Here is a 27,978-nt window from a genome sequence, read left to right on the forward strand (position 1 = left end):
CAGGACTGAAGGCCACAACAACAACAACAACAACAACAACACTGAAATTTCGTGAATACATTTGTCTAGGTAACATATTTAAGTGATTAACATCGCAAGTTCACACGTTAACGTAAGCGCGAAATAAAACGTTGCAAATATGAAATTCTGGTACATTAATAACTGATGTATCCTCCAGAATGCTGAAAACAAGCATGCATCACGTTGTACAGGTGCCGAATGTAAGTTTGGAGGGTAGACTTCCATGTCTGTTGCACTTGGTCGCTCAATGCAGGGACGGTTAATGCTGGTTGTGGATGTCGCTGCGGTTGTCCTTCGACGACGTCTCATATGTGCTCGACTGGGGACAGATGTGCTGACCGAGCAGGCCAAGGTAACATGTCGACACTCTGTAGGGCATGCTGGGTCAGAACAGCGGTATTTGGACGAGCGTTATCATGTTGGAAAACGCCCCCTGCAATGCTGTTCATGAATTGCAGCACAAGAAGTCAAATCACCGGACTGAGGTGAAGTCAAATCACCGGACTGAGGTACAAAGTTGCGGTCAAGGAGGGTGGGGTGACGACGAGAGTGCCTCTGCTGCCATACGAAGCAACACCCCAGATCATAACTCCAGGTGTAGGTCCAGCGTGTCTAGCAGGCAGACAGGATGGTTACAAGCTCCCAACTGGCCTTCTCCTAACGAACACACGACCAACGACCATCACTGGCACCGAGGCAGAACCAGCTTTCAGTAGAAAACACAATACACCTTCACCCTGTCCTCCAATGAGCTCTCGCTTGATATCACTGGAGTCGCACATCGGGGTGGTTTGGGGCCTGTGGAATGCACGCTTCATGGCGTCTCGCTCGGAGCTGCTCGTTGTGTCACTGTGGTGCCAACTGCTGCTCAAATTGCTGCTGCTGCTGCTGCTGCAGATGCAGTACCGTGCGCCAGAGCCACGGTCTTCCCTCTCGGCAGCACCACGTTGCCGTCTGGAGCCCGGTCTTCTTGCGATCGCACGTTCTAGTGGCCACTACTGCCAGCACTCATGTACAGTGGCTACATTCCAGCCAAATCTTTCTGCAGTATCGCAGAACATTAGCTTCTCGTAGTCCTATAACACGACATCGTTCAAACTCAGTGAGGTGCTGATAGCGGTGTCTTTGTCGGCATTCTAGACTAGCACCCACTCGCCACATCCAATCAGAAAGGTAACTAACTTTCACGAGCGTTACAGCGTGTATTTAAAGCAAACCTGATTTGCATCCTCATAGTGGCGCTCCTAGAGCCACTCTTATGCGACTGGCGCAGAATTTGAATAGACATAATCTTTCAAATCTAAAAACACGCCTACCAACTATATGTCGCATAACTCTTTGCTGTTGTCCGTCAGTCTAATTGGGCTAGAAATCATTCTTTCTGCTCAAGTCTCTGAAATGTACTGTCGAATTACATGTTCCCGTTCCGCTTTCTTCCTTCAAATTATTCTCAAATTATTCTTAGGTATGTAACATAAAATTTTAGTAATTTTCACAATTTTCTCGTATCGTTATAAATTTGCTCATATTATTGATTGAGGGCTTTGATGACTAGATTACAAAGAGGTAATAGGAGATGGGACAGGTAGACAAACTAATCCAATGAACTATGGAAGAAACATAATCACCAATTCCTTGCAGATAATTATTTACTGAAGCAGTCACTACATCAGTACAGGTGGGAGAAGTAGTTGAATGTTGTGCTCTCAAATATGAGTCCAGTACTGTGACTTGTCCAATTGCTGTCTACTCCTATATACCATTTAATAAAAACAATAAAATTATTGACACACACCAAATTGTCACTTATTTGATATTTTATAAATCGTTACGGGAGTACGATCATCTTCAGACTAATGAACTAAGTTTGGTATCCACGTACTTCCAATCACATGAAACAGCGAAACCAGCCGCCCTCGAAATTCATCGCGGTACGTGACGTTAGGCGGAAGTAACCTTGAAACTGCCAATCTGCATTTCGTGCTAGCTCTGGAGGAAATGGGGAGACGCTGATGGACAGCTAGCTGGAGCTCTCTGTCAATCGTTGCCGAGTTCCCAGCTTCCAGCTAGTTCATTCAGTGCCCGCGGGTGGCCCGTACGTGCTTTCAAGCCCTTTTCAGTACACACTTAACTTGCCACAAATATCATCCGTGTGCCAGTTCTCGCGAAAGTTCTATATTAGAAACAACAGTTGACAAGTGCTTTCACACATACGTTGCCTAACGATTTCGTTTTGCCCCTACGCACGGAATACGCGGCAGAAAGGCAACAAACGCTAGAAGCGTAGAGCACAGACCAATTTCCTGGTGGTACTGGTAAGTTCCCAATGCACACTAATATTAGAGGGTGTTCGAAAATTCCCGTTACAAACTTCTAGTACTTGTAGACGGGAGTGAATATATTACATTTTGAATAAGAACCCACGTCCAGATACGTGACGTTTCCGTTCTACCGCTGTTTCAGTTGACAAGTTTCACTCATCCACTTCTGCTGGAGGGACTGAATTAGACGTGAGGCAGTACAATCATTAGGTAACAATTCGAAAGGAAAGATAAGTAATCGTCCATTAATCACAGTTGTTGGAAAGTTTGATTTATGAGACTCCTTTAGAGACGGATGAAGATCTCCTGGCAAGAGTTCTGGATGCTGCACAAGCAACTGAAGAGACATCGGGTGGGATGGAGAGTGTGTACCAGCATATGTTGGTAGGTACAATGTCTGTAACAACGTCGGTGGTCGGCACATCGAGCTGATGTTGTAATGCATCAGTATTGTTCTGTACGTACAATGTGCTGGGTTCTTTTTTTATTTTGGAATTACGTTAACGCGTAATGTATGAGTGTTGACACAAACAAATGTGCTTAAACAAGGAATGGATGTTTCGTTATGTTTCTTTTCGAACTATTACCTTGTGATTGTACTGCATCACGCCCAATTCAATCGCTCAAGCAGATTGGTTCAAATGGCTCTGAGCACTATGGGACTTAACATCTATGGTCATCAGTCCCCTAGAACTTAGAACTACTTAAACCTAACTAACCTAAGGACAGCACACAACACCCAGCCATCACGAGGCAGAGAAAATCCCTGACCCCGCCGGGAATCGAACCCGGGAACCCGGGCGTGGGAAGCGAGAACGCTACCGCACGACCACGAGATGCGGGCCGCCCAAGCAGAAATGGATGAGTTAGACATCTGAATTAAAACCGTCGTAGAACGGAAATGATACGTTTCCGGACGTGGTTTCCTATTCAGAATATTATATACTTACTCCTCTCTATATGTCCTAGAAGTGTGCAACGGGAATTTCGGAACACCCTGTATAAATGCGAAAGTGCTGTGTGCTATGTTTCCGCGACTAAATCTTGAGTTGATTTCGATGAAATTTGGTATGGAGCTTTGAGGAGGAACACGTGCCGACCCTAGGATGTAAAAAAGTACGGAATCCCCTCCTATTCCTATTTGGTACGGATACCACACTCTTCAGCAATGTTCTAGGATGAATCGAATGAGTGATTTGTAAGCAGTCTCCTTTGTAGACTGATTGTATTTCCCCAGTATTCTTCCAATAAACCGATGTCTGCCACGTGCTTTAACCATGACTGAACTCATGTGTTCGTTCCATTTCATATCCCCATTAAATGTTACGTCCGCCCCAGTAGCTGAGTGGTCAGCGTGACGGCTTGCCGTCCTCTGGGCCCGGGTTCGATTCCCGGCTGGGTCGGAGATTTTCTCCGCTCAGGGACTGGGTGTTGTGTTGTGTTCATCATCATTTCATCCCCATCCGGCGTGCAGGTCGCCCAATGTGGCGCCGACTGTAATAAGACCTGCGATATGGCGGCCGGACCTGCCCCGCGAGGGGCCTCCCGGCCAATGACGCCAAACGCTCATTTCCATTAAATGTTACAATCAGGTGTTTGTATAACTTTACAGATTGTACATGTCACTCATGGATATTATAGTCAGAGGGTACTACATTTTTTCGTTTTGTGAACTTCACAGTTTTACATTTCTGAATGTTTAAAGCGAGTTGCCTCCAGTCTTTGCATCACTTCGAAACCTTACCAATATCTGATTGAATATTTACGCAGCTTTTTTTCACACAGTATCTCATTTAAGATAACTGCATCATGTGCAAAAATTAATACTATCTGCAAGGTCATTAATATACAACATGAACAGCAAGGGTCCCAACATAGTTCCCAGGTGCACACCAGAAGTTACTTCTACGAGCGCAGTACGTTGCAGAATATGTTTTCACATGTAGAACTCCATCGACACTTTGCAAATCACAGTGAAATGCATGGCATAGGGTACTTCCCATCGTACTTTCTTCCCGTTCCATTCGACCATGAAGAGCAAGAAAAATGGTTGTTTAAATGTCTCTATGTATGCTGTAATTAATCTTAGATATGTGGTTCCTATTGGAGAGATACAGAGGGTGTTGTGGTTAATCCTACATTAGTCGCCTAACACTGTTTACTGAAACTTCAAAAGTAGGCTTTCACGGAATAGCTGTTATCCATCTTCAAGCGTCTGCCAATTCTGCTTATTCAGCTTTTACATGAAGTTCTCGCACTGGCCAAACAAAGCTGCGACCAATGATGTGGCCCACCTTTCTATATGTGTCTATTGTACCCTGTTAGTTCTGTTTGCTACGGTGTCCACACACTTGAGAAATATTCTACGACTGTTCACAGGAGAGTTTTGCAAGCAAAGTGCTTTACAGACGTCTTGCACTGACCGAGTATCCTACCGATGAACTCAGTATAGGACATGCCTTATCTACGGGTGAACCTATGTCATCATTCCATTTCGTATCCCTACAAATATGTTATACCCAGTATGAGTTGGCTAATTCGCATTGCGATTCACTGATGTTGCAGTCATACTGCTCCAAGCTTCAACTGAGATGCGGGCAGCGCATACTGTTGTAAAATTGGTGGCACTGGGTAGAGGGACGTGTTTGTGCCGGTACACGGATTAAGCAGTCGTCACACGAGCCGTGGCACTCAACGTGCAGCGTGCTGACGTGATCCCCACCGAGCTGCTGAACGGCTCGTGCATGCGTCACGAGTGCCTCAACGTGATATATGCGATCGCAGCGCGCTCCAGCGGCAGTTGTGGCTATAACTGGACCGCAATCCAGTTATGTTGTACTGTGTGTAGTATACGTAAATACAAGCTTCAACACCCATGAATATGCTGTAAGGCAAAAACGAAAGTTCTACGTCCAGTCAGTGAGGACACCAGTTCATGAAAGTTCCACTACAAATAGTGTGACACAAATTTAAAATAGTCTTCCATATAAGATAAAAATTATTTCATCATTTTTACCTTTTAGCAGAACCCTGAGGTCATTCTTAATTGATGACTCTTTCTGTTCAGTAACCAAATGTTTAGAACACGCGAAATACAAGACTTTAAACGAGAAAGCGCAAAATATTTTACTGCAAGTAGTTTAAATTTCGTGTGACTACGGCCTCCCGTCGGGTAGACCGTTCGCCAAATCTTTCGATTTGACGCCATTTTGGCGACTTTCGCGTCGAGGGGGATGAAACGATGATGATTAGGACAACACAACACCCAGTCCCTGAGCGGAGAAAATCCCCGACCCAGCCGGGAATCGAACCCGGGCCCTTAGAATTGACATTCTGTCGCGCTGACCACTTTCTTTTTTGCATTGTGTCCGTTGCTGATCGTTGTGTTTGGTCGTTGCGGACGTCACATAACACCCGGTCAAGATCGTTTGTTGATCCTTCCACTCAGTTTTTTATTACAGATGCCAACCAGCTGTCTGTCCGAACACGCTGAGTTACCGTGCCGGCATCACTCAGCTACCGGGGAGCGAACACTTCAAGTAGTGCCAGCTCTCTTGTATATAAAACCAAAGAGACACTCCTGTACTTATTTTACATAACACCGTATACTCGTATTACATATAGCAAGCACTTGTATGAAATTCATAAGATAATCTGGGAACCTGTTGGAAAACGTGAAGGCGAGTAAAAAATGAGATACTGCGAGACGCAAAGCAGCTACATATCACACATCACTTTGTAAACCTGTGTCTCTAATACGCTCTGTAATGTACGAACTGCTATTGTAATTTACTGCGTTCTGAAAGCTTTAATCACAGACGAGTTATTAACTAACGTTTAACTATAACAAATCGTGGCAAGAACAATGTCGTTTTGACAGCTCTTCAATGTGCCTTTGTCTCGAAATTGCTTACTTTCATTCCACACACGTTACAATTCGAAAATTCTTTAAGCACCAATATGACTTTTTCCGTCGTTTTATTACAATAAACCGCACCAAAAACGATGGGTTTTCGGAATAACCTCAGTTTGCTACTACTTTGAAACTGCGTAGCTTCATTGGACATACGTTATAACATAAAAGCCACCGTACAGGAGGCTTCAATTGAATGGCAATATGGCGTCTCCGGACTGTGTACTGAAAAAAGATGGCGTACGTGAGACGAAGGCGGCGCTCTTCCATCTGAGCGGTCTACGTTCAAACGCACGTTCAGAGTATCTATCGTGCTTGATGTTGCGGTACACGTTCGGAGAGACTCGCCAACGTGTTTTTTCTACGCTACGGTGACGAAAACTCGGCGCGCTCAGCGTTGTCTTTCGAATGCGAGATCGGCGCGACGTCGGCTTTGGCAGCCGCCTGCATGTCACGCGTGCGCCCCCTGGCGACACGGCCGCGGCGCGCCTCGATGTTCTGCCGCCGGCACATCGGACTTGGACGGTCCTCAAAGGCGCGCCCGGGGCCGCAGGAGCACAACAGCTCCGTGCTATGGACGCCTCTCGGCTGTTAATAGAAACACAACTGCAGCGGGCGGGCTGTCGCTCCAAGACCCTGTCCACCTGGCGCCTTACGGACGCAGCTGTACACAGAAGTCACGTGAACACGGCGGTCCTTACACCAGAACTACGCTGCAGCCGCCGGTGCTGTCCGGCATATCCAGTAGTGTTCCCTCCTCCTCACGTCGGAAAAGTCACTGATTTTGGCACCACTTGCTGCAACCTACTTTCTTTCTGATTCTCTTCCAATGTCGTCTTTCTCCTGTTTATACTATATCGTCAGATAAAAAAGGAACAAATATCAGGCAGAAGAACTAGAAGCATTCCATTTTACTACCTCGTGCTGACACACTTCGCTCGGTCAACTTTTTCAAATACCTCTTCACTTCTTCCGTCAAGTCGTCAATTCTGACAAATAATCTGCCAATAGTGAAAAAAGTAACTACATGAATTTTGTCACTTTGCGTTCTCGTTTGTCGATAATATTCTCGTTCTGAAGAAATTATTGTTCTTATCGGCTTTCACTGCTTCGTGTCGCCATCTCTTTCTGTGATTCCACTACAGTCTCTCACACGATTGCCGGCCCGAGTGGCCGAGCGGTTCTACGCGCTACAGACTGGAACCGCGCGACCGCCACGGTCGCAGGTTCGAATCCTGCCTCGAGCATGGATGTGTGTGATGTCCTTAGGTTAGTTAGGTTTAAGTAGTTCTAAGTTCTAGGGGACTGATCACCTCAGAAGTCCCATAGTGCTCAGAGCCATTTGAACCATCTCACACGATTCGGCATAAAATATCGAATATCCCTAACTCGCTAAATATCACGTTTAAAATCTAAATGAAGTATTCATTTTGTCTTATCACCTGTGACTAACTCAGTCCATACTAAATTTGCCTTATGATTCATCCGAAACAGTGGGTTCTACAAAACAGCATTGAGTATTTCGAGTTCAAAAACAGTGGATATTTTTCACGAACATTCGAGATCATTCTAAACATCAGATGTCCGATTCCATATATCTCAAAACAGTGCACAAATTTCCAGAACATTTCAAGCTTTCGAGAAGTTTCAGAAGCAAGCATCGGGAAAAACGATGCCACTATTTAACACTGAGCTTCATGCCCGTAATATTACGTTTCCTTCGGTGTTGGGAGGAATGCCATGCTCGTAATATTTCGGGTACAACAATATTTTTAATTTTTTGGCTTTCGGAACGTGCCCATACAGAGATCTCAACAGTGGAATGAAGATACGATAGCGTGCTTCGACAATTCAGAATATTCAGTAGGGTTCAAACCGTACCGTGATATGAAGTTACATCTTGTTAGATTAGTCATGTGGCGCAATGCAGGCGATTATCGTGTCAGTTATGACGCTACGAAAGTAAGGACAACACAACACCTAGTCCCCGAGCAGGTAAAATCTCCTAACAGACTGGGAATAGAAACGAGGCCTCTTTGGTTTGCAAACTGCCTCGCTCAAGCGCAGTTGTGGGGGCAAATATCACACCATTTTAAGTGAGGACTGCTGCGCCCATAATACCCCTTACAGGTGTGGCAGTCCTCACTATAAGATGCTTTGCCCGGAATATTACGCGCACTCCTGCAAAGTGTAGACGCGGGAGAGAGAGGGGGGGGGGGGGGAGAGGGAGGGAGCGGGAGTGGGAGAGCGCACGCTCACGCAAAGGCCGCCCATTTCACATGAACCTGTTAATCGTTTATTGACTTGAAAGCCATTTCAGGTTTCATGAAATTATCGATCAAAATTCGCTTTTTTTAGGAATCTATAATACACTGAAGCGTCAAAGAAACTGATATAGGCATGTGGATTCAAATACAGAGATATGTAAAAAGGCAGAACACGGCGCTGCGGACGGCAACGCCTATATAAGACAACAAGTGTCTGGCGCAGTTGTTAGATTGGTTACTGATGCTACAATGACAAGTTATCAAGATTTAAGTGAGTTTGAACGTGCTGTTATAGTCGGCGCACGAGCGATGGGACACAGCATCTCCAAGGTAGCGATGAACTGAGCACATTCCCGTACTTTCATTTCACGAGTGTACCGTGAATATCAGGAATCCGCTAAAACATCAAATCTCCGACATCGCTGCGGCCGGAAAAAGATCCTGCAACAACGGGACCAATGACAACTGCAGAGAATCGTTCAACGTGAGAGAAGTGCACCCTCTTCACAAATTTCAGCAGATGTCTGTGCACGGCTATCAACAAGCATCAGCGTGCGAACCATTCAACGAAACATCTTCGACATGGGCTTTCAGAGCCGAAGGCCCACACGTGTACGAGACGAAGCTTTACGCCTCGCCTGGACCCGTCAACACCGACATTGGACTGTTGATCACTCGAAACATGTTGCCTGGTTGGACGAGCCTCGCCTCAAATTGTATCGAGAGAACAGACGTTTACGGGTACGGAGACAAACTCATGAATCCACGGACCCTGTGTGTCAGCAGGGGACTGTTCGAGCAGGTGGAGGCTCTGTAATGGTGTGGGGCGTGTGCAGTTGGCGTGATGTGAGACCCCTGACACGAGTCTGACAGGTGACACGTACATAATCATCCTGTCTGATGACCTGCATCCTTTCATGTCCATTGTGAATTCCGACGGACTTGGGCAATTCCAGCAGGACAATGCGACGTCCCACAGGTCCAGAATTGTTACAGAGAGGCTCCAGAAACACTCTTGTGAGTTTAAACATTTCAGTTTTTTGTTCCACATACGTATCTCGAAACGCATGCTCCATCTTCAGGGTATCCATTTTTTCCAACAAGGCTTTTCGTCATGGCTTGATATACACTCCTGGAAATTGGAATAAGAACACCGTGAATTCATTGTCCCAGGAAGGGGAAACTTTATTGACACATTCCTGGGGTCAGATACATCACATGATCACACTGACAGAACCACAGGCACATAGACACAGGCAACAGAGCATGCACAATGTCGGCACTAGTACAGTGTATATACACCTTTCGCAGCAATCCAGGCTGCTATTCTCCCATGGAGACGATCGTAGAGATGCTGGATGTAGTCCTGTGGAACGGCTTGCCATGCCATTTCCACCTGGCGCCTCAGTTGGACCAGCGTTCGTGCTGGACGTGCAGACCGCGCGAGACGACGCTTCATCCAGTCCCAAACATGCTCAATGGGGGACAGATCCGGAGATGTTGCTGGCCAGGGTAGTTGACTTACACCTTCTAGAGCACGTTGGGTGGCACGGGATACATGCGGACGTGCATTGTCCTGTTGGAACAGCAAGTTCCCTTGCCGGTCTAGGAATGGTAGAACGATGGGTTCGATGACGGTTTGGATGTACCGTGCACTATTCAGTGTCCCCTCGACGATCACCAGTGGTGTACGGCCAGTGTAGGAGATCGCTCCCCACACCATGATGCCGGGTGTTGGCCCTGTGTGCCTCGGTCGTATGCAGTCCTGATTGTGGCGCTCACCTGCACGGCGCCAAACACGCATACGACCATCATTGGCACCAAGGCAGAAGCGACTCTCATCGCTGAAGACGACACGTCTCCATTCGTCCCTCCATTCACGCCTGTCGCGACACCACTGGAGGCGGGCTGCACGATGTTGGGGCGTGAGCGGAAGACGGCCTAACGGTGTGCGGGACCGTAGCCCAGCTTCATGGAGACGGTTGCGAATGGTCCTCGCCGATACCCCAGGAGCAACAGTGTCCCTAATTTGCTGGGAAGTGGCGGTGCGGTCCCCTACGGCACTGCGTAGGATCCTACGGTCTTGGCGTGCATCCGTGCGTCGCTGCGGTCCGGTCCCAGGTCGACGGGCACGTGCACCTTCCGCCGACCACTGGCGACAACATCGATGCACTGTGGAGACCTCACGCCCCACGTGTTGAGCAATTCGGCGGTACGTCCAACCGGCCTCCCGCATGCCCACTATACGCCCTCGCTCAAAGTCCGTCAACTGCACATACGGTTCACGTCCACGCTGTCGCGGCATGCTACCAGTGTTAAAGACTGCGATGGAGCTCCGTATGCCACGGCAAACTGGCTGACACTGACGGTGGCGGTGCACAAATGCTGCGCAGCTAGCGCCATTCGACGGCCAACACCGCGGTTCCTGGTGTGTCCGCTGTGCCGTGCGTGTGATCATTGCTTGTACAGCCCTCTCGCAGTGTCCGGAGCAAGTATGGTGGGTCTGACACACCGGTGTCAATGTGTTCTTTTTTCCATTTCCAGGAGTGTAGCAATCGCGCCTGCAATTGGGAAAATATATTTCACTGGCCGTTCGCGCTGAAAATCCTCTATATTTTTTTGTTGTCATTGTATACATACCGTCAACAAACTGACATATCAAATCATGTAGTGAAGCAGATTGTACTGGTAAGCAAGTGCGACTGCGTCACCAATTAATGAGGGAGCGCCCCTAGTGAAAACTGGAAACCCTCAAGATCGAGCAAAACCGAAATACAGGCAGCTGACGCCGGACTTGTGTTCATGAAATACAATCTGTCATGTATAAGAGACTGCTTTTAGCGATATGTGATTGCCAGCTACCTCCACGCTCTCTTAGACGACGATGGCCAAATCTTGTTAAAACCGAGTTAGCCGGCGAAGTAGCCACAACACTGACCTGATAACACTTACCTGATATTCTAGAGAACACGGTGCGATAACACCAGTCGGGAATCGTTAAAATAAATAAAATTTTCTCTGGCATCCAGCCTCCTCTAGTGATTAAAGTGCCACGAACTTTCGAGCAAATCTTCCTCGACCAATGACAAGTGGAGTGACTGCTGGTGGGGTACTGGTGTGCCCTTACACGCGGTATCGTCACGTATGAGCACAAAGTCCCTTCTCGTTCGATACGTCCACGTCGTCCTCGAGATCTCGGTATCCCATGTCACGCTAAGCAGTACGGCGAAGTCTCTATCAAGAGGCGTGATGGCATGGCATGTCACTGGGAACATTATACCACCTATTCTGGTTCGCACTACCGGTAATTTCGACAGCAGTCATTACATTTCTGGCGTTTCAAAAGCGGTAGCTGTGCCCTTTCCTAGAGCTCTCCACGACGTTATCTTTCAGCAAGATATCACTAAACCACCCGCTGTCCTGATCTATCTCGATACAAAAGGATGTTCCACTGTTGCCCTGGTCAGCACATTCTCCAGACCTCTTACCCACCGCAAACATCTGACCAGGTCACCCCTCACCAAAACAGCATGGAATGGGGTATCTATGCTCAGTTCCTCTCAATGCTTAAGCGAATTAGAGATACTGGTGTTGCCAGACGTAGCAGATCTATGTACCAAATATCGGAATCCTGTAGTACCAAAACCACGTACTAATTTAATTATGTATTCTTTGTATTACAATGTATACACACAATAAGTAAGATTTCGTTATTTGGAGCAGCAGTTTCAATTGCCAGCAGTGTGTACGTCACGAGTTTAGCAAGTTTAATATGTTATTTCTTCTTGCGCAATGCGGAGGCTCTCAGTCGTACTTTTTGATCCATGTAGAGCGATTGTGCAGTGTTCTCGCGTCGCACTGGCGACCACCGCAGTTTAAGTCTGCATCACAGTTCGCTATAAACCATTCTTTACAAAGGACTGTCAGCTCCCACGCACGAACAGCGCCCAGAAGAGCTGGACTGCCGCCATGCATTCTTGCCAGCGTGCCAGAGACTCAGGATCGATGAGCGAGCTCTAGCCACACTTGAAAGGATGTCCTACACGCTAAAAAGAGCCTTTAAGGAACACCGAGATGTTTAGAGAATATGCGAGGAGCAGATTTTTGGCAAGCATAAGTGCGAAATGCACCCGTGACTAGAATGTCTCGTTAAACTAGAGCCTAAAGCACATCGAATTAACAAGGCAAGCTGCAGACATCGTGATGTACAGCCACGACTTTTTAGCACACCTGCCCATATTGCTCTACATTTGAATTCCAAAAGACATGACACAATGCGCAGACAAATTATGTATTTCAATCATTATTGCACATAATTTGATTTTGGGTGCGGGTTGCAAAGTCTTGGTAGTATGTAATGCGAGCAGGCAGTCAGGGGCCATTCCCGCACACCTTGATACTCTGGCGTTATTTCACTGCAACAGGTGTTACGGTAGAGCAGCACAGCGGAGTGGGGTAAGGCGTTGATTTGTCGGAGCTAGTGACCGACAGTATTGGGGCAATGCCAATTCTGCGCCAAAGTACTATTCGCCAAGGTGGCGCCGACGATGTCATCAGCTGACTTCAGGCAGGGGGGCGTCGCACTTTGCACCATCTTGGATAATGATACTTGCATCATCAGATGAATTCACGGCTGTCAAAAATGGTTCAAATGGCTCAAGCACTATGGGACTTAACATCACGGCCATCATATTGAATGACATCATCAACAGATGTCAGCTGATGATGTCATCCAAGATGGCGCCTGTGACGTCAGTTGATGACATCATCCAATATGACAGCCACGACGTCAGCTGATGACGCAAGTAACGTTATCCAAGATGGCGGGAAAGTGCCACACCCCTCTTCCATGCCTGTCTGCCACACACACCACCCCTTGGCAGGGCAATGCAACCTCTGCTAACCTAAGAAAATGGCGGAAAGAAAGGTCACTTAGGCTACGTCCACTAACCTAAGTCACCCGACTGCCACCTCTTCCTAGTGATTGGTGGGAAAAGGCTATAATGTTAGATCGCTTGCGTTTCCAACCTATCAGTCATATGGAATGTAGCGCTGTTAATATTTCAATGTAAGAAATATATTTCAAGCACAGGACATACATCCTTCTTCTCGGTTTCTCTATGATAAACTACATTATCGAACTGTAAAATGAAAAAACTACTGCCTTAAAACATCGGCTCTGTGTGAGACGAGCGCAATATAGCTTCATGGAGATGTACAGCATCCACTGTTCACATCCGATCACGGTTCAGAAATTATACTATGCCTGCCTCAGCCCTATATAAAATGATCTTTAGTAATGGGGAATACCTCTTACAAGGAAACAGATAAATGCATAGCAGCGGCACCTGACACGTGAATTTACAAGTCATGCTGCCACTAACTTCGTAAACAGCTCATATGTCAAGCAGATGTACACAGAGGGCATATATATGTGGTAAGGTTATATGGGACCAAGATGCTGATGTCATTGGTTCCTAAGCTTACACACAATTTAACCTAACTTAAACTAACTTACACTAAGGACAACACATACACACACACACACACACACCCATGCCCGAGGGAGGACTCGAACCCTGACGGCAGAAGCCATGTGGATCATGACAAGATGCCATAGACTGCGCAGCTATCCCACATGGTGATCACAAGTAGACACTGCTCTAAGACCCACACACAACAAACGGTTGTATACAAGTCAAATGCAGGCTATGTCACACATCTGATGCATCCTATCGGAAAACCAGGAATACAAATGGTCAAATGACCTGCAGCAACTCCCCCCCACCCCCTCTCTCTCTCACACAGTCTACCATTAAATCGTATCTTGTTACAACCCAATCTGAACCAACCAATCCATCCACTCTATGTCGTCCTTTAACGCAGATTCAAGTGATTTAGAGGCTGATGGTTCTCTGTCTTCCTGAAAAGCTTCAAATACAGTGAACATCTCGTGTGTATCACTGTTACCTCAATAGACATGCAGAAGAATGCTAACTCAATGGAAAAAGGTGACTGTTTCCCCACTTCCCTTCACTTCCATGACGATGTTTTCTCAGACACCTCATTGCTGTTGCATGCTTGTTCCCATGTAAAAACTGTTCTGCACCAAGCAGAAGATGCACAAGTGCTTCCTCAATTTCTCTGCATTTTGGTGTATATTCGGTCAATTTATACCTACATGCCAGTCTTTTTCGCAATTCTGTCGATTTTATGTCAGTTACATACATGCAATCATGCCATAACCTTTCGTTCCGTGTTCTAAAACTGCCTGTAAATGTAGCACAGCTGCCAGCTCCTGGCCCAAATGCACTGATCGCAAGATGTAATATGGCACTGTACTCGACTGTATCCAGTCACCTCCACATTCAGAGAGCGTTTGCCCTGTTTTCTGTATGTCTGCGTATGCTCATGTGTCGCGGATGGCTCGCAAGGAAGAATGCATTCGACGTTATTCTGCGCTATTTTCGTAAACAGATTCTGTTAGGGCAAGGATTTCCATGCATACAAGCTGAGACATCATGAAAGCTCTTACAAAAGCGAGCGTTAACTATTTCTGGGACACTATACAATTTCCAAGAGTTCGACTTGGTTCTTATTTTTAAATAGCCATGTGATATCAGTATAAGATTGAGAACCTTGTTAGATGCGCTTGCAGTGGTTTGTAGCTACACGAGCACAATTCGTGGCACTGTGTCAGTTACACTTAGCAGTTAAGCATGGCTAGACATGTCTCACATGTTCTGTTAGGAATTGCGAGTGGTGGAACAGTTTTCTATAGCGTTTGCGAGGGTGAGTTGCTCTGCACTGGACCGCAGATAGAGAGAGGGATCACACCAACAGCGGCAAACACACATGCGTGCGGGCCAGAGGATGACTTGGTGCTTATTTAGATAGACATATGATGTCAGTATAACACTTGGGTAACTTTCACATGCCGTTGGCAGTGGTGTGGGGTGATGGCTCGCGGTTCGCGCCATTAGAGCGTCAGCACCCTGCACATAGGTCTTCCCGTCTGGCTGCATCAGCAATGGTGCCTAGGTGAACACATATTTCGAGAGGAATTCCTCAGGTACCAAGTATGAAAGGAATGTCGCCGTCCATGCTTGCAGAACTGGAATGGTCACCTGTGCATCCCTTTGCGGGGGGTGCCAGTGCATCCTGACTTCTGGGAGAATGTGCAGTCCAGTGGAAGGGGGGAGGTGGCGGACAGTGCCTGCGAATATTGTTTGTGTGTCTGATGCATTATTTTGTGAGCAGGTCTGTAGGCTGTGGTATGCATTATTTGGACAGTTTACAAGTTGATTTCGTGTCTGCACATCAGTGTACTGCAGTGTGCTCTGGTGGTGGTACTGTGTACTAGACCTGGACCTTGTGGTGAACACAGTTTTCCGCCATCTTAGATAATGGTACTTGCATCATCATCTGACATCATTACGCCATCTTGGATTACGTCATAGATGAGAGTGCCTTCTGGCTGCGGTACTGTGTACTAGGTCAGTTGGAGTCCAGACCTCGTGGTGAACACACTGGATGGTGGTACTGTCTCTAATTGTTTAAATAAAGACTGGTGCTTGCAAAACAGACTTATGTCCAGCATAGGCCAAGTCTTTTTCTCGCCAATCCCTAGGAAGAGGTGGCGGTTGGATGACTTATATTAGTGGAGGTAGCCCAAGCGCCCTTTTTTTCTGTCATTTTCTTAGGTTACTAGAGATAACCCAAGTGACATTTCTTTACTGCCAAAATTCAAACTTTGCACCAATCCCTAGGAAGAGGTGGTGGACAGATGACTTAGGTTAGCCTAGGTAACCTAACTGACCTATCTTTCCAGCCATTTTCTTAGGTTAGTAGAGGTTGCACTGTCCTGATGGAATTTGAACTTCCTGCTGGAGGGCATGGCACAGGGGATGAAGCAGGGGGGCGTGGCACTTTCCTGCCGTCTTGGATAATGGCACTTTCTTCACCCGCTGACGTCAGGGCTGCTATCTTGGATGACGTCATCAACTGACGTCACAGGCGCCATCTTGGATGATGTCACCAGCTGATGTCAGTTGATGATGTCATCGCCGCCATCTTGGATAACGGTACTTTGCCACAGAACAGGCCTTGCCCCAATACTTCCTACCAAACATCAGCTTCAGCTTCGGCCACCTTCAGCAAAAAATCCCACCTTCGACTTCGGCAAAAATATGCTGAAGGTTTGGCTGAGGCCAAAGATTTCTAGCAAGCGGCAGAACTGAACTAGCTGTTAGAATTGGGTATGTGCAATGGGCACTGGACAATTAAACTGCAACCGTTTCGAAGCTTTCAGATATTTCGCGCGAACTGTAGTACACTGTGTTGTGTCCGTCGGCTGCCATCACCAGTAAATACAAGTTCGATCAGGAGATTTTCTTATGCGAGAAGTAGTCCGTATTTATTGACTGAAAGTCTAATGGATCCCCATTTTAAAACGAAGTTCTGATTACCAATGTAATGGAAAACACTAGGACTTAAATATTATCATTTCTAAGACAGAATGAGTCTCAGTGAAATAAAATAGCTCGTATGGACATAGATGCTGATGAGCCTATACATTTCTGTTCAACGTCAGACGGAGATATCGAAACTGCAATTAAAAAAATGATGGTTTATGGGATTCACATGAAAACTTTCATTACCTGTCACAAGTGGTAACGAGTTGGATTTAGAACACTACTATCCTCGTTTAGAAGAACATGTAATATCTGTTTTAAAAGAACCTTTGCTTCTGAGTAATGCTGATATTTATGAATACTGGCCGTCTAGACCACATACTGCTGCGGCAGTTCTTGCATGCTCGCTGGGGCCCTACACGATATTAGGCAGGTGTACCGGCCATATTGACCTACAGTGTCAACAGCTACCGGTGATTCCAACTGAGTGCAGCCTGGAGGCCTGCACTTGCTGCCATTAGATCCCACCGTAAAATATAAGGGTTTCCAATGCTGGTCCGTCCCAGTATAGCAGATACTAACCTTGGTAGGTTCGATTCCCGGCCTGGTCGGGGATTTTCTTTACTCGGGGACTGGGTGTTGTGTTGTCCCTACCTTCGTACCGTAGTAACTGGCACGAAAATAGCTTGCATGAGGTAAAGTGACGATCCTACGCCATTTTAACTTCGTACCAGGGTATGGCTTCGCCTTAATAAATGTTTTGAACTGTCGAAACACACTGTCGTATCTTACACTGTGGAGATGGCTGCACGTGCTCGTAGGCTGCCGGAGACGTATGGCGGCAGCACCGCAGACCGCAGCTGGGTCACGCGCGTGGAACTTACGAACGGCACCAGCGTAATGAGACCTCCCAAGTACGAACACCGGCAGTTGCTACTTTTCAGTAACAACCAGCAATCCCCAAATGATGAAGTCGAACAGGTATTTCGAGATAATATTCTAAAATTTACACAACGCGATACGGCGACAGACCCGAGGCCGTATTTTCAACACAAGAGTGGCCAGAACACATGTTGAAGTCTGTAGTGGAGTGTAAGCAATGACGAATCTTGCAAATATCTCGAACCCAATATTCGTCTGACTGACATGTCTAATACGTCTGGATGTCTCGAAGCGTTGTTTCTGTTATCAACTCGCCCAATATAAAGTTGTAGGCAGTTTTAAATAGCAAGCTAATTTCGCCGAGCCTACTCTAATTTTGTAAGTCCATTTTTCACTAAAATTACATGATAATGAGCAATCCCGATATAGTGGCCTCTAGAAACATAATCAAAATATAGAACAATCGTAGATAAAAATGTCATTGTATTGAAAAGAAGTGCAAAACTAACTCATCGCAGGTTACGGAGAAGAGAAACAACAGTTGTCAGATACTGTTTTCAGTAAATGCGAGGAAAATGCTAAGCAGGCACAGATAGTGGGCAGAGAGCTACGTCGGAAATCAAGGCAAGTGTAATCCACTGTGGCTGGCAGACCTCTTCCCGCTGAGAAACTCTTTCTAGACGCGATCATCACGTGCTGTAGATCTTTACATGGCGTTCTCAACCTAACTGCATGTAAATAAATATGTATGAAGAATTTTCACTATTGACGTACTGTGGCACCGACAGCTAATGCTTCCGTGACACACTAAGATGTCGGTTATACAAGATATTTAGCAAAATAAAAATACACTCTAGCTTAAAATAGGGCGTATTAGAAAATTTGTCGATATCGTCAAACCTTAAAGTAACATACAAATTCCAACACGTCAGGTGTCTGTTGATGAGATTCCGAGCATATGCTTCACGTCACTCGGACTTGAATGTGTCTCTGGAAAGCTAAAAAACCCCAGTCCAGTTTTATGCACTTCCTCGTGAAGTATAACATTCATTTGATGCAGTTTTCTTCCCTAATCTGTAGATCAAACAAAGTGACTTAGCAAAGCAACAGTCCGATGACTGTGTTGATCAATGACGTTGTTCATTTTTATTATACCGTTCCTCACACAACACTGTGTCTGGCGACATACTGTTGTTTAGAAACACTGGAATTATTGTGGATCAAAATATCGTCTACAGAATCCAGATGATGCCATGGTATGTTCACGTGGGAACTTGAAGTAATTTGTCCAGTAGGAATAATAATAACAGAACTAATAAAACAGCTTGAGATTCCCACTCGAATACCGGCAAGCAGTGGGCCACAGTCATACCCCCCAGACAAACTCCTGTTGCGAACAACTAGGGGTTCCGTTCGCCAGAACACGACGCATTGTACACAGCGTCCAAAACATACTGGAATGCAATGACTGCATCGTGGTCTGGGAGGTACTGTGAGAAATTCAGAAACATATGGCATATTTATGGAACAGAGTCGATTTCTGGCGAACATAGAACCAAGATAGTGGAAGTTTAGATTCCACGTTTTCTTGGTGCGACGATCTCTGATGCCCATTCGCACAAAACTGAGAGAATGGAGGGAGAAGAGATAGTCTGGGTGGAATGGTGTCCACATGTGCCAGACATGGATCCCATAGAGCATTCAAGGGAGGCTCATTTTTGGAACACAGCCTACAACCACCATAGAGACAGAAGTGATGACACTTTTTGCAGGACCTGACCATCATTTTGCAAGACAATGCTCAAGCTGTTACTGATTTGTTTGACTGATGGAGCTGCTAAGTGCTATACCACCTACTGCAGTCCCCTGACTTACGCCCACGTAAGTTCAACTGAAGGAAACACTTCACTGCATTCGCTTCCGAACTGCTACAAATTCGTCGGGCAATAGACCGCGCCGCTCGAACTGTAAACACAACTGGCACTGCTAAGAGTATCCTATGACTTCCACATCGCTGGCAACGGGTTATACACAATGCTGGTGACTACTTTGAAGGTCAGTAAAACTTTGAAAGACGTATCTGTTTTGTACGAGCTGTAAATAAGTAGTTGCCACTATTAAAGTTCCAACCCCCGCACTTCCTAAATTTGAGAACCATTCTTCCGCTTTTAATTTCAGTTTCTAATATTATCTTCAACATTCTTTCTAAGGCTATAATTATTGAGCATTTTCCTAATGTCAATATTTCTAAGTTTGATCGTTTGCTTCCCTTCACGGATCGTAGAAACATCATTTCTGACATCTGAATGTGCCGCTCTTATTTTCTCCTTGTGACGCATAATTTGCATGCATACAACGGTGTAGGAATTGTCAGTTTTTTGGAACCTTTATGCTTCTTTCTTTCTGAGTTTTATCCCTTAAGTATCTGTTTATTGCTCCATACGTATTGCTTTACTGTGACGGCCTGATGCATTTAAGGTGGTAGCCACATCTTTAAGTTCACCCAGTGTGGTGCTTCCAATGGAGCCAGGCATTTATTTTATTGAGAGTTCTGAAAATAACAAATCACATTGCAGGGTTAAATAGACAAAACACACACGCACACTCAATTTCTTAACACCCTGGTGGACAGTAGCCCAGTCTGATGCAGCTCCTGAATTGATATCCATGGGAACATCTTACTTACTGATCTGTTGACACGATTGGGGCAGAGCGGAGAAAATGAATACCACTCATCGCAGCATAACACCATTCCAGTTGAAGACTTTTGTTTTTTCTTATCCTGTTTTCGTCCACTGCTGCTAAACACTGATGTACAGAGTCAATTTAACTCTAGTTGTTGATATGGTCTTTCGATATTCGATATTTAAAAAACTGCAATGCGTCAGAGCATTCGCTATCTGTACTGGCGCATGTCTGGTGGGAAACAAATCACTCTGACACCCTACAAATTTATTCCCGTTTCTGGTCATTTCTACCATTTAATTACACCTCTTACTGATTACAGTTTTCCAACACAACTATCTGCCTTCGTAACAAAGCTCTCTTCTTCTCTGTATTATCGATACAACCAAGAATAGTAAAATGAGACTCCAAACTCACTAATTTACCCTTATGTCGTCAGCTTATTTTTGTCACATAGGCTTACTATACAGAAATAATACCCATAAGTCGTACAACAACATCTCTAGCACATGCTGAGGTGAACTATCCACATATCCACGCAACATTTTATTTGATGCAGCAGGAAGACACTGGCGCCTGCGCTGTGTGTGTTAACTTTGGACGGGACTCGAGCAACACGAAGCCACACACGAACACATACTGCACCACATGCACTTGTTGGGATAACATTAGTCTAGTGTGCGGTTACGGGATTAAGGAAGGGGCTCTCGGAGCTTGCGGTTCTTTTACCTTTAAGCTCTTCCTCTGTAAACTCTCTTTTTGGAAGCGAATCTTGCTGAAAAAGAAGATAATTAAATTAATGACCGATCGATTCCACAATGGTCAATTTCATGTCAACGATTTCACCTACAAGACCAAACATCCGTTAAAAACATGAGTGTACTATCAATACACATAGAGAAAGAAGACACCAAGGATTGCCCCATTTCTGAAGGCAAGATCGTACAGTACCAATATCCGTTTAAATTGTGCATTCAATGTCCATGCAAAAAGTTCCGATCTCACACAAGGTACTTCTTGATTCGTGTTGACTGTGCGCATGCAATGGAAGCAGTGAATACGTGCGAAGTAAATAAAGTACGTCACATTCGCTCGACGACATCCACCGAGCCGAGAGGTTAGTTCGGTGTTTCTAACGACACTGTAGTCCGCTACTCCATCTTTTCGTGTATTTGCCGACCATCGTGCTTCGTTTAGAGAAGTAGCTCCTTGAATATTTTGATAAAGTTATTTTGCGTATTGTAGCTGTATATTCTTCTGACTCATCATTTGTAAATTACAGAAAAGGAGCGGTAAGTCCAAAAGTGTTGGTTTATGTGAAATATTTTTCGAACACTTTCAGCATTACAAAATGTATATCGCTTACACACCAAAAAAGTCACTGTCCTATCTCACGTACATCACATGCCATGCACACTAATTTCACTTCCGATGATATTTACCTAAAGAGAACGATTTACTAGGTTCTAGGAACTGTGTAAACTGTTAAATAAAGTCACATAGTTGTCCTACTTCGAATTATCACGTATTTTGTTTATCACACAGCAGTGTGGAACTCTATCAAAGGTTCTCCAACAGTCAGCAAACATGACTTAAACCTCAGATTCATCATCTGCAGCTTTCTGGATCTAGACATTAAATGTAGCAAGCTGATTTCCACATAAGTGGTGTTTATTGATTACGTCTTGATTCTGCCAGAGGAGTTTGTCGGTGCACAAAACAGCCACGACATGTTAGAATAAAATGTGCTCCATAATTCTATGGAAAACTGACACTAGTGAGATAGGTCAACAATGATGCTGTACAACACGTTACTGGAATAGAGAAAAGTGGCTCATAGTACAACACAAACCTTTTACGCGTTCACTGAATGTTGACTTGGCATGGCACTCATTAAAGACATTACTCACAGTGTGGAATATCGGCAGCCTGTAAAGCTCAACATGGTTCAATTGAAGCATCGAATCGAAAGAATCCTCGAAGTAATACCTCAAAAGCCATCAATCGCCTAATTACACATATGCGGTGAAAAAGCAGCACCTCTGGAGGTCGAATTCCCTATCTGTACAAGGAAATAATTAAAAGTCTCACCTATGACCTCCTATCTGTACAACTGTCGAAATTCACCAAAACTGAAAAAGTAACTAATGTCAGGACGCGAATCTAGGACATCCCAGGATTTGATTCCAATAGCTAAACTTAATAGGACACTCAACAAAATAGCAAAAATTACCGTATCATGAGTCGAACCTAGAATCTCCCAGGCGCGCCGGCCGGGGTGGCCAAGCAGTTAAAGGCGCTACAGTCTGGAACCGCGAGACCGCTACGGTCGCAGGTTCGAATCCTGCCTCGGGCATGGATGTGTGTGATGTCCTTAGGTTAGTTAGGTTTAAGTAGTTCTAAGTTCTAGGGGACTGATGACCTTAGAAGTTAAGTCCCATAGTGCTCAGAGCCATTTGAACCATCTCCCAGTCGCGAACCCTACGTGATAGGCGTGTCTCCGTCATTTTAGTTTAATCATGGAAAATTTTCACAAATGTGTAAATCAAGGAAACTTTGAAAAAAGAAGAACTATCAGGTGCGTTTATCCTTCTCCATCATCCCTGAAAGTTTCTAACATCATCACGGGATCGCCCTATATAAAAATTTGGCTTTTTGTGTTGTACGATTCCATCCGGCAATCATCACAATAAAATAATTCAGAGTATATTAACAAAAGGATTTCCTAACTTGCTGACAATAAGAAGTTTGGTCATTCCTCTTATTTAGGCGCTGAATTTATACGAGATTCTGACCTTCTGATATGTGGATAACACTAGATTGTAAGTGCAGTACATTGCAGCTAAACAAGTATAATTATTTAATTATGTACTAAGAGAAGTTTGCCAGTGACTCAGTTCATTCCTAAAGTGTACATAATTAAAGATATATAGATAATGAATATCTATCATGCATAGTCAATCGTCAAAGAAACACTTACGGATACCTATGCAAAAGTAAAGTTCCGTGGTGAGGTATCCAGACCATTCAAAATCAGAACAGGATTAAGACAAGGAGATGGGTTGTCACCTACCCTGTTCAACTGTGTGTTAGAAAAAGTTATTAGAGTGTGGAGGAAGAAAACGACTGAAGAAGGAATACAAAAAATCAGATTAGGAAGAATAAAGGATGGATTAGAAGTAGATTGCCTCGCTTTTGCTGATGACTTAGCGATTCTGGCAGGAAGTTTGGAAGAAGCAGTCAAACAGATCAATATTCTGAATAAAACAGCAGAAAAAGCAGGACTGAAAATCTCCTTTGAAAAGACAGAGTACCTAACCAATGTAAAAGAGGCACCGAACAATATCATTACAAAGTATGGCCAGATAAAGAAGGTTTCTAATTTCAAATATTTAGGGGAAATCATCCAGCCCAATGCTTCAGATAAAGAAGGAAATAAAACAAGAACAAGAAAAATGGAAATGGCATTCCAGCTAACAAAGAATGTGTACAACAAGAAGTCAGTATCAATTAACGCAAAAATAAGGCACTACAACACTGTGATTAAGCCAGAGTGTCTGTATGCATCTGAATGTTTAGCAATGAACGCTAACAAGGAAATGGAAGCTATAGCAAAAAAGGAGCGAAAAATCATTAGAAGAGTACTTGGGCCGAGGTTTGAGAATGGGACTTGGAAGCTTAGAAGTAATAGAGAAGTGTATGACAAAATTGAGAAAGTGGGAGATACTATGAGGAAGAGAAGAGTAAGCTTTTACGCCCATTTGAAAAGAATGAATGATGAAAGACTGACAAAGAAAATATTCATGTTTTTTGACAAGAACCCCAGAACCCAAATTACCTGGTTCAAAGAAGTCAAAGCAGACTTAGAGGAGATGGGTATAGGAGAAGATGATATAACCAACAGAGACTTAACGAGAGACAAAATTCAACATTTTGAAGGATTTGAAGTGAAGAAGAGAAGAACTGGAGGAACAGTGTGGACAGAAGACCGAAGGGAGCAGCACAGAGAGAGGATGAAGACATATTGGCAGAAGAGAAAAGAGGAGGAGCGGAATAGGAGAAATGTACATTGAAAAATAGTTGTTTAACGCGGTCCCTAGACGGCCAGAATCGGAAAAAAATGAGTATCTATATTTAAACACAGGTAGCTTATTCTTGTTCTGGTACTTACACCATAACATGGCCATAAATACACTTAAACGTCGGATAATTGGCGTTATAAGGCAAATTTCTGAATGCTATACACACAATTATTTCGAATCGACGTGAGTTCCCCTTAATCTGACACTGAAGAGTACCACGTCAGCTGCATGTATTATTCAATACTTTCGGATAGGTTCAAATGGCTCTGACAAGGGAACATCCCCATCGCACCCCCCTCAGATTTAGTTATAAGTTGGCACAGTGGATAGGCCTTGAAAAACTGAACACAGATCAATCGAGAAAACAGGAAGAAGTTGTGTGGAACTATGAAAAAATAAGCAAAATATACAAACTGGGTCGTCCATGCGTAAGATAGGCAATATTAAGGGCAATGTGAGGCGAGGAGCGCCGTGGTCCCGTGGTTAGCGTGAACAGCTGCGGAACGAGAGGTCCTTGGTTCAAATCTGCCCTCGACTGAAGATTTTGCTTTCTTTATTTTCGCAAAGTTATGATCTGTCCGTTCGTTCATTGACGTCTCTGTTCACTGTAATAAGTTTAGTGTCTGTGTTTTGCGACCGCACCGCAAAACCGTGTGATTAGTTGACGAAAGGACGTGCCTCTCCAATGGGAACCGAAAACATTTGATAGGTTAACCGATTCCTCCACAGGAAAACACGTCTGATATTTTGTATACGACACTGGTGACAGCATGTGCGTCACATGACAGGAATATGTTGTCGACCCACCTAACTAGTACACTTGGCGAATAGATGAAAAGATTCTTCTACCTTGCCCGATTTAGGTTTTCTTGTGGATGTAATAATCACTCCAAAGAAAGTGATGAAAACATAAGAGTTTTTCACATAAACTGAAAATAAAAAGTTAAAATTTTCGGTCGAGGGAAGATTTGAACTGAAGACCTCTCGTTCTGCAGCTGTTCACACTAACCACGGGACCACGGCGCTCTTGGACCAATACTGCCCTTAATATTGCCTATATTACACATGGACGACCCAGTTTGTATATTTTGCTTATTTTTTCATAGTTCCACACAACTTCTTCCTGTTTTCTCGATCGATCTGTGTTCAGTTTTTCAAGGCAATGTTCCAACTTATAACTAAATCTGAGGGGGGTGCGATGGGGATGTTCCCTTGTGAGCACTATGGGACTCAACTTCTCAGGTCATTAGTCCCATAGAACTTAGAACTAGTTAAACCTAACTAACCTAAGGACATCACACACATCCATGCCCGAGTCAGGATTCGAACCTGCGACCGTAGCGGTCTCGCGGTTCCAGACCGCAGCGCCTAGAACCGCACGGCCACTTCGGCCGGCGCTTTCGGATATAATTAATGGGTGACCTCATATTTTCATTAAGTTGCATAAAGCGTGATAGCTCACGATTGATATTGGATAAAGAATGAATCTCCGTGTTCTTCGGCGTATTTCATTACCATGCGCAATTTTTGCATATTTAGCCATTTCGGATCCACGATGCATGTTTTCTACTTAGCTTATTAAGTCCTTGGCGCAGGTTTACTGCCGTAACCTGTACTATGACTGTTGTTAGTGCCCACACTGAGAACACTGCCTCTGGATACTTTGCCGTGGCTTGTACAAACAGGAGCTCACGTCGCCACTGAAGTTTCAGCCATTATGCCACTTGTTGTCGCATTGAAAACCCGGCTTAAGAGACATAGCGGTCTCAATACTTTAGTTCCTCTACCTGGCCGGCAATCCGTGGTAGCGTGGGTGTTTTCTGCTGGTGGCTTGCCGATGTTCCAGCCGGGACAGCGTTGCGGCCTAGTGAATCCCTGGTGGGTCTAACACCATAGAAGGTAGCCACATCAGCTGAATTTTACCGCCACTGCAAACAAACCTTGGTCGAGGAAACGAACACAATGGAACTGCGAAGGCATGGCCCAAGGATGGCGTCCTCAAAGTTTTACAGAGAAGGAGATCTTGTATATCAGTCCTAGAAAATTGTTACGAACAACTCCGAGGCAGCAGTCCTGGTGGTCTTGTGGTAACGTGTGGCGTACAGGTGGTGGTTCAAGGAAAGGAGAGAGGGAGAGAGAGAGAGAGAGAGAGAGAGAGAGAGAGACTTAAGACCAGAACCAGAAGTCGAGGTGGACTAGTGTCTTCAATGGTGGTGAGAAGAAGGGGTCAAGAGGGAGGGAGTTTGAAATCGAATGGGAGCAACTGTGAATAAGCGCAGTCTTGTGCAGCGAGCAGCCATCTGACTAACGGAAAGATAGGACACTGAACCAGTCCATTTGTATTAGACGAGTGTGATTCGGTGGAAAATATGGAGGTACTTAGGATGGACATACTATTAAACAACTGAATAACATAGATAGCAGACTGGGGAGGAGCACGTTACCAGTTATCTAGGTTAACAAGGCTAGGTTAGTTTTTGCAGATAGGGTAAAATTTGATTATACAGCGTGTCACGGGTAGAGGTGTAGATATTGTCGTCATTGGTATCTTAATATGTACGAACTTACGTCCCAGTTGTTGTTCCCTGTGTCTGACAGTCTACTAGCAGACACGTCACATAATTTACTTGCTGATGTTCTCTGCATGATTGCAACTGCGCTACAAAGTGGACTATGCTTGCAGGATAGACTTTCCATTCTATGTCCACGGGTGGAGAGGGGAGAAAGGAAAAAAAAAACAAAGGAACTAATGATATAAGCTGCATCAGGTCTTTATGCAGAATCAGCGGCGACGGGTGAAAATGTGTGCCAGACAGGGGCTCGAACCTGAGATGTCCTGCTTGCTGGGCAGTTGCGTTAACTGGTGCAGTGCTTACCTCGGCACCTTCCCCGGCCAAGTCCCACCACCAGCTGAGGCCACCTCTCCGCGGTCACCGTCCACGTCCCCCATACTCGCTGATTATAGATTCCAGCCAGAGGTCAAATGTTACTGTGCATCTGTACTGAAGGCTGCGGATTCAGTGCCCACTGAGGTTAGTCAGCTATATGAATGTGTGGTGTCTGTGCATCCATAATGGCTTACTTGTGCGTTGCATACTTGGAGGTATTAACCAACATAAAACATACGAGGGTTATTCAGTAACTGAAGAGACAAATTGGTCTGGAGAAATAGGCGTTCATTTTTACAAAACAATACTTTTTCTACTTTTCAACATAATCCCCTTGAACATTTCTGCACGTGTTCCAATGATCTTCAAGCTTGTTTATTCCGGCTGCAGAGAACTCTTTATCTTGACGTTTGAACAAATTTTCCACAAACGTTTTCACGTCCTCGTTGTCCTGGAATCTCTTCCCACGAAATGCCTGGTTCAGTGCACCAAACAAATGGAAATC

At 45.0% G+C, this 27,978-nt stretch overlaps 1 protein-coding gene across 4 annotated transcripts in view; it reads right to left on the bottom strand.

Moving 5' to 3' along the window:
* The window catches only part of LOC124620272 (calcium-binding protein E63-1), a 602,105-nt gene that overhangs the window by 381,332 nt on the left and 192,795 nt on the right, over window positions 1-27,978 (bottom strand). For 3 of the 4 annotated variants that reach the window (XM_047146959.1, XM_047146943.1, XM_047146951.1), the window contains one exon: window positions 21,233-21,278. The exons of the other annotated variant lie outside the window; for it this stretch is intronic. In XM_047146959.1, the coding sequence (XP_047002915.1) occupies window positions 21,233-21,278 (46 nt within the window). The remainder of the gene's footprint in view (window positions 1-21,232; window positions 21,279-27,978) is intronic. 4 annotated transcript variants of the gene reach the window in all.

The sequence above is a fragment of the Schistocerca americana genome, chromosome 1 (genome assembly GCF_021461395.2).
Source record: "Schistocerca americana isolate TAMUIC-IGC-003095 chromosome 1, iqSchAmer2.1, whole genome shotgun sequence".
Lineage (NCBI taxonomy): Eukaryota > Metazoa > Arthropoda > Insecta > Orthoptera > Acrididae > Schistocerca > Schistocerca americana.